Raw genomic sequence first — 8,082 nt, 5'->3', positions numbered from 1 at the left:
TCTTCTGTCCGCGGCTGTGCGCTAAGGTGTAGCTGCGCTGTCTCTCAGCTAAGATCCTTGACTGAAACACCTGTTTTAAGACATTACCGTTGAAATACAAAAACAAATCACCAAAAGTCGCTACATTGTACCTGCAGTGACCTGGTCACTAACGCTTGGCACATTAAAAAACAACAACAAAAAAAACAATCATAACATTATTGACTGCTGCCCCCAGTGGTGTGGAGGTCTACCAAAAGTCACACTTCCTGTCGGACAGGAAGGGGGGGGGGGAGGGGGGCTTCTCCTAGACCCGCCTCATGCTGCTGTCCTCCATCACACAGATATTCTGAGGCTTGGAATAGTGGGAGGGATCAGCCCTGTCAATCAGTCTGAAACCCCGCCCTCAACGGCTCCACTGCATGGCTCCTCCTCCTCTGCTGCAATCAGTCTGAGACTCCGCCTCTCAACGGTTCCACGGGCTCCTCCTCCTCAGCAGGCAGGTCTGGAGAGAACACGGAAGGTCAAGGTCAAGGGGAGTGATGTCATTGTTCACACAGAATTGATGCACCACTGTGCACAACCTTCAGGTTTAGTATATTTAAACTAACTTGTGATTGGACAGGCCTTGATCAATGCTGCTTATGGGGAACTAAAGCCTACAGTTTGCAGGTCAATAGAGCGTCGCAGTCCCGCCCCCTCGAGAGACCCGGAAAATAAATAAAATAAATAATAAAAAATAAATTTCCTCATAGACTTCTCAGAAAGTATTTATTTAAAGACATTTACGCCGCGGACAAAGCCAGTCACGACAAGAGTTGGCTTCGTACGACACTTAAAATGTCTTGCTATTTTTGAAAAATCGAAGAACGACTGACATTTTTAGAATCTGATCTCAGGTCAGAATGGGTTGTGTGGAAGGAACATGTTATTCCAACCAGTTCCTTTCCCCTCCATCAGGCACCCCGGCTGGCCAGGGGGAGGCAGTTTAGAGACCAGGATTACTGCATGTTCTTTTGTGAGGGTACCTACCCTAGGGCACACGGGGAGAACAGGCAAACTCCACACAGTAAGGCCCTTTCGCCAACCCCGCCTTCGGGTATGGGCACTGATGACGTGGAGGAGGAAACACGCCGCCAGCGCCCACAGCGTCCCGAGCGGGAATCGAACCCAGGACCTTCTAGCTGTGAGGCGACAGCACTACCAACTGTGCCACCGTGCCCCGGTCTGTAAATCTTTAGTGTTCAAATGGAACCAAATCCATTTGGTTCGATTTGCACAATCAAACATGTTTTTCAGTTGCTTCGTATTGATACCGCATGATACCGGGGACCGCATGTAATTTACGACGGAGCATTAGTCCGACATGCGTCCGCATGACGGACTAGCGTCTGCTCCCGTGCTTGTGGTTATTGCGAACGCAGTGAGCACTTACTATGAGACCTAGCAGATCATGTCTGTCTGTGTGTCTGTCCCGCTATACGTCCAAATATGGAGTGTGTTGCATCAGCAATCACTCAGCTCCATATATGGGCACAAAAGGGGCCAGGTCCACATATACAGTAACAGCGGGACAGACACACAGACAGACAGACAGACAGACATGATCTGCAGGGTCTCAGCTGCGTTCGCTTCCGGCGTTTGCGCGTCTTACTGGTGGTTAGGTTAGGGGTTGAGGTGGGTTGTCGTTTGTCGGACCAATGACTAGTATGACCAACGTACTGCACCCGTTGCAACAACACATGAGTCAAATGTTGACTTAAATGTTGCAACATCTCATGTCTTAGCATTGAGCTGCCTTTTCTTTTTTTTTCTCATGTTTCTCACAAAGAAAGCAAAATTGCCTTTTGATCGTGACATTTTCTGGGAAGCTTGCTTGTGCTGCGCAGCCCTCTTCTGAATCCGAGGAGGATATATCTCTCTTGAGATCTTTGTGATTTTGTATTTGAATAAAATCTTACATCTTAGCATATGATACTGTGCATCATTTATAGAGTTTCCTCTATACCTCCATCCTTTCCTCTCACCATCATCTAATCCGGTTTGGTCTAAATCAATTAGCATTGCATTGAGGGAATGGAATATGGAAATATTTATTGCTATGTTGCTATCCAGAATCAGCATTATGTCATTTTCGTTTTGGTGACGATTAAATTTCATTTGTATCTTGCTGACAGACAACAGTCACAGTTTGTCTTAAGGCTGGCATTGATTGCTGCAATTTGAAGGCTGATTTTGTATGAAAACAATCGGTGGACAATGTTTCCTTAGCATGCATAAGTCTCTCTGTATCGGCTGATGTTCTCGCTGGTGTTGTAACTTGTGTGTCAAAGACTGAGCCCTGCCACAGCATGCAACTGTCGGTATATAGAGGAGAGCTTAAAGGGTAAGACCACTTTTGTAGAGGTTTGGGTTGTGTACAGGTACCTTGCCATGATGTAACTCCAAATAAAAATTCAAAATATGCTCCTCATTGACTTCTTACATTGTACGCTCCTGAAACAGCTCTCGAAGTCACTCTTTTAGTACGTAAACAAACACAAAAAAGTCGATTCAGACAATATAGAGCATCACCCAAACTCACGTGGTTTTATTTTTAATAAAAAAGTAGATTTGACTATATTTGAGAAATTGAAGATCTGGATCCGGATCCACGGATCCAGTCTGGGTTTTCTTCCTAATAAAAATGGCGAAATCAACAGTTAAGTTACTGCGAGAGTGAGGTCTATATAGCCAACACCAACTCGGGATTCCTGGATCGCTGACCTCCACACTTTCCTATCCAACATCAGGTTCTTGAGCTCTGCAGTGTTGTTAGCTATATAAGCTGTCGCGCCACAGCACGTCTACATAGGTGGTATACGCTTCTTTAATCCCACTGAAACCACGCCCCCCATGGGAGGGATAAAATGAACACATTAAAATGAACACAAAGATACTGTGTATCTTTGAATTCAATTAATATCTATATTTCAAATTGAATTGTGCACATGCGCGCGTGCATACTTTGGGAACTACCCATAGATCCGAAGTCCCGTTAGTCCGAACATGCACTGCTCCCGTGCTTGCGGTTAGGTTTAGGTTTGCTCCCGTGCTTGCGGTTAGGTTTAGGTTTGCTCCCGTGCTTGCGGTTTGGTTTAGGTTTGCTCCCGTGCTTGCGGTTTGGTTTAGGTTTGCTCCCGTGCTTGCGGTTTGGTTTAGGTTTGCTCCCGTGCTTGCGGTTATAGGTTTAGGTTAGGGTTAGAGATAGGGATAGTAATTTCGGAACAATGAACCTTCTGACTAATGACACGGCACCCTATACTGTATGTGTTTTGAGTATTGTGTATGTGGTGGACTGACAGATCATGTAATAAATGAATACCTGCCCCCTGAGGCTGGTGCAGGTCTCCGGGGTCGTCGTTGTTGTTGTCATGACAACAGATGTGTTCCGGGGGCCAACGCAGCTCCCCGCTCTCCACCTCCCCCCCCTCGCTGAGGTGCACCACGATGGAGGGGGTGAAGATGTGCTGGAATAGAAAGAATATACACTTAGTGTCTTAGTCACTTAACTGTATTACTTTGAAGTTTGTTCAATGTGTTCAATGGCTCCATATTGTGATAGAAATCATTGCGATAGTATAGAGTGTGCTATCCAGCTATTTAGTAAAACAGAAACAAATTATAAGTAAAAGAAATTTCCGGAGAAAGAAAATACTTTTTCAAACTTCATACATTTAATAAACAATATATATAAAGATACGAATGAATAGCACCGGCAGTAGCACATCTACAATCTCACAACATCAAGGAGACAGAACATTTTGTTTTCCGTGTCTGTATGCGTGTCCGTGTGTTTGCATGTCCGTGCGTGTGCATGTCTGTGCGTGTCCGTGTGTGTGCGTGTCCGTGTGTGTGCGTGTCCGTGCATGCGTGTGTCTGTGCGTGTCCGTGCATGCGTGTGTGTGCGTGTCCGTGCATGCGTGTGTGTGCGTGTCCGTGCATGCGTGTCCGACTGTCCATGTGTGCGTTTGCGTGTCCGTGCATGTGTGCGCGTGCGTGATTCCACCTGAAAGGGCATCCTCTTCTCCCCCGAGGCTCCGCCCATGCTGAAGTCCCCTCCGGACGAATCACAGCTCTTCATCACCTCTGTCATGTCGTCCAATCAGAGCCTAGAGATGGTACAAAGCAGTCACTCCATTTAAGTATTGGAGGAGGAACGTCACGGGGTGCATACGTTTGTTAGAACACATACTAACAGTTCGACAGGCATCAGTCCGACAACATGTGGCTCCCGACATGCGTGGCTGGTTAAAACTAACCCGTGGCAGGTTAAAACTAACCCGTGGCCGGATTAAAACTCACTAGTAATCAACACAGCTGCTTGCGTCAAACAAATGAATGAGTGTGTTTGAGGTTTTTTTCAGTGAAAATCAAACGTTAATTTGTGTCCAGAGCTCTGGCATTTGATTTGAACCACAAGGCAATGGGACCAATCCCGGGGCACCGGGGGGGAGGAGCTCGGCTTGGGGTAAGTACCGGGAGCTGACGGTACAGTTAGGTACAGTAGGTGTGGCGCTCCACCTCAGCCTCCATCTCCCGGGGGTCTAGCGCATTGTAACGGGGGACAGACTCCTGCCTGTTACCGGCTGATACCGGCAATAAGCCACTAACAATGACTCACTGCATGGTAGCGACAGAGCAGACAACATACTTTTCATAGTTTTAATGTATGCCTGCTGCGGAGACAGACTCTCCCTACATGTATAGCGAGGAACGGATGCCGACAAAACTCCCGATCTGACTGTGACGGCCCTGCCCCCTCTGCCTCTGCACAGAAGGATATCTGGCAGCCTGCGTGATTAGGGCAGCGTGTACACCTGAGTGGGGTGTGGTCTGGGAGAGTGTATATAAGGGCCTCTCCTTCCATGCTCTCAAGCCAGCTATCTTACCTTCCTTTCAAGCAGTTGCACACCTTTTACAACACTGTCTCACACACAGCACACTCCATACATCCATATACACTGCATACGTGACTGCAGATTACTGACATTGTCACATCTCATACCAGTTTAGTTGATGATTGCTTAACTTATTTTAATTTTGAATAATAAATATATAATATAAAAGGTTTGCCTTGTGTGTGGAGTGGACTCCCTTTTTGTCATGTATTGCCCTATAGAGTGCATGACAAGATCGGACTTTGATCGGCGAGTTCTTGCTCGCTGTGTGTGAAAGGAGGTGCGAGAAGACCCAGCGCCGATAAAAGCGCTCGCCGACACCTTCCCGAGCGTTTCGGAATAGCAAGCAGGTTTGATATAATTTGACTCTGTCGCCGACTGGACATCGTACAGTACGAACTGGGTTGCGACTGCGTCCCAAGAAGGCCTGTATAGGCTACAGCCAATGAGAGCACAGGACAGCTGTGCTCACTGTCTGTCTGTCTGTCTGTCTGTCTGTCTGGCTGTCTGTCGAGTGTCGACTGTATCGATAGACGATCAGATGATAAGATATATATATAGCCTTTATTAATAATCCATGTGTCATACATATTGGTAGCTATATTAGCCCAATATTACTGTTACGCATTTCACTTGAATAATGTTGATAAACCTGATAAAACTTTTGGACCTTGTGCTCTGTGTGTTGTGTGTGTGTGTGTGTGTGTACGTGTGCATACATGTGTGTGCACATACGGAGAGAGACAGAATTGTTTAAAGCGCAAATAACATGCATTTTAAAACTGCTTTTAATATTTAATAATCATATTGTCTATGTCCCTCAAAGTTATTTCTAATGGTTTGAGCCTCAATCACCACTCTGATATAACCAGGCCTTGTCAATTCCTTCTGGACTTTGAAAGCAGTTTTAGCTGCAGTACCACAATGTCCTGAGGTGGAGAGGGTGCTGATATGCAGATTATTTAATATTTGAGTCATTATAATACTCATGCTAGATAAAACCAGGCTTGTTTACATTCCATGCCAGCTTGGAAAATCAACAATGGTGGACATTTTAAACAAAGTGGAAATGCAAATTTGCAACTGAAGACTGAAGAAAAGGAGGAATTATACAAAGTAGGGTGACATTGATGACATCACGATGAGGCCAAAATCAGTCGAGCTGTTTCTGAGAGCAATTTCCATTAAAACACCCATATGACATGAAGGCCTGATTGTTCAAAATTTGTTATTTGTGGGGATAGAAAACACACATGGGAGCCCCAAAAACACAAAAGAAATTGAAAAAGTTGAATTTTATGTTATAGGTCCTTTAATGAGAATCAAGATTTAACGTCCTGTCTTGCGCACGCGTATAGGCTACACTAATCACAAACATTCACCCTGTGTAGCCTATTTCTGCGTGTGTGCACAGAGAGAGAGAGAGAGAGAGAGAGAGAGACGTCCTGTCCATCTCGGGTCTTGCGCTTGTATCGTGGCATCCTGTGCGTATACGTGAGATGTCAAAATGAATTGGAATAAAAAACAAATGTTGTAGCCTATATGTATCGGGTCTGGATCGCATCTTGGTGAACTCTTAAGCTTGCAGTGTGTGATGCCTTTTCGGCGACCAATCGTTTAGTGTGAAAGCCACACAGATATAATGATATATATATATATATATATATATATATATATACTGTATATATATACTGTAATTAAAAAAAGACTCCTGCAGTTTGAAATACATGACGATCTGATGACTCGCCGACAAAATGTTAAACTCCTACAGTGTGTATAGGGGCCATAACTGATTGAAACTCTTGTCACACTGTTTACAGACGTGAGTTTTCTTCCCCATAAGTACGCCAGCTATGATGTCTCTCTTTACTCCTCACGTTGCTGCTAAAAACTGGAAAAGAAGTTCTCGTCAGACCAGTTCAAGTGAACGGCTTGCACACCATAGAGGTCCCATCTGTACAGTCTGAACTGGAAAAATGTGCTTTCTGCTTCGATGCCCCTACTACATGGAACACAAAAAATCACAACTGTATGAAGTGAGTGGTGCAACTCCGTGTGTGTGTGTGTGTGTGTGTGGGGGGGGGGGATGACTTATAAAGTTAATGTGTGTGTGTTGCGCACAGGTGGTGAAAAACAACCATGCTGTTTTCGTGCTCAAACGCACCCACCCAGCCAGCCAGCCAGCTACCCGGCCAGCCACCCACACACAAAGCTCCGTAAGGGAGTGGTTGTACCACTCAAAAGTTAATACCCCAATATCCTATATGGACAATTTAATAACCTGCTTTTAAATCTGCCTACCTCGACATGTGATTGTTTTTTAACTTATGCTTTATTTCACTGCCTGTGTGTTATATCTGTATGCCTTATACTTATCTATACTAGATTTGTGTTTGTGTTTTATATCTGTCTTCATTTTAATATTTTGTGTATGTGATCTCGGCAGCACTGCATGCAATTAAATGAGGGTGAACCCCGATGCTTTTTCGAGAATAAATATAGGTTTAAAACTTTCAATCAATCAATCACTTCTGATTGACATAAATAAAGTCTCGGTGTGTCCACATAAAAAACGAAATTTTAACAAATACTGTACACTTTTTTTTTGAAAAATAAAATCTCCCTCCTTATCTGGTGATCACGTTTTAGGGTGGAAGAAAAATCACGGCACTCCTGTTTAACCAAATTGGCAGCAGTAACATTAGCGTTTTCTCGCAGTCAGTTGATTCGTCATATATCCATATGAGTGAAACGGCCGGGGTTGATTTCTTTATTTTTCAAACACACAGTAAGGCGATCAATTGATTGTGCGTGTGTGTGTGTGTGTGTGTGTGTGTGTGTGTGTGCGCGCGCGTGCGTGCGTGTGTGCTTGCTATATGCCTACTGTATGTAAAACTATTCAAATGACCAGACATTAGACGAGTCACACACACACACACACACACACACACACACACCACCTCAGTGTATGACATCAGACGCGTCATACTCATACACACACAGATCACGTGACAACTGAGGGACTGTATGATGATGATGATGATGATGGTAATAATAATAATAATAAAGAAATAAAGAAAGAAGAAAATAAAGTCAGGAGACAACACTATTTGTTTTGTTTTTCGTCTAATAAATTATTTGATCGACCCAAAACATTGTGTTC

The 8,082-nt window shown here is 44.4% G+C and overlaps 1 protein-coding gene across 1 annotated transcript in view; it reads right to left on the bottom strand.

Annotated features, from left to right (window-relative positions):
• LOC308334204 (uncharacterized protein) overlaps positions 1-8,082 on the bottom strand; it is a 9,686-nt gene continuing 1,604 nt past the window's right edge. Inside the window, exons 2-4 of the mRNA XM_080790840.1 lie at positions 4,028-4,130; positions 3,344-3,488; positions 1-484 (exon numbers count right to left, since the gene is read on the bottom strand). Of these exons, the coding sequence (XP_080646966.1) occupies positions 426-484; positions 3,344-3,488; positions 4,028-4,114 (291 nt within the window). The 5' untranslated portion in view covers positions 4,115-4,130 and the 3' untranslated portion in view covers positions 1-425. The remainder of the gene's footprint in view (positions 485-3,343; positions 3,489-4,027; positions 4,131-8,082) is intronic.

This window comes from Protomyctophum bolini, assembly GCF_963924005.1.
Source record: "Protomyctophum bolini genome assembly, chromosome: 19".
Classification (NCBI taxonomy): domain Eukaryota; kingdom Metazoa; phylum Chordata; class Actinopteri; order Myctophiformes; family Myctophidae; genus Protomyctophum; species Protomyctophum bolini.
The sequence above is the reverse complement of the archived record's forward strand: the minus strand, read 5'-3'. Positions and strand labels throughout refer to the sequence as shown.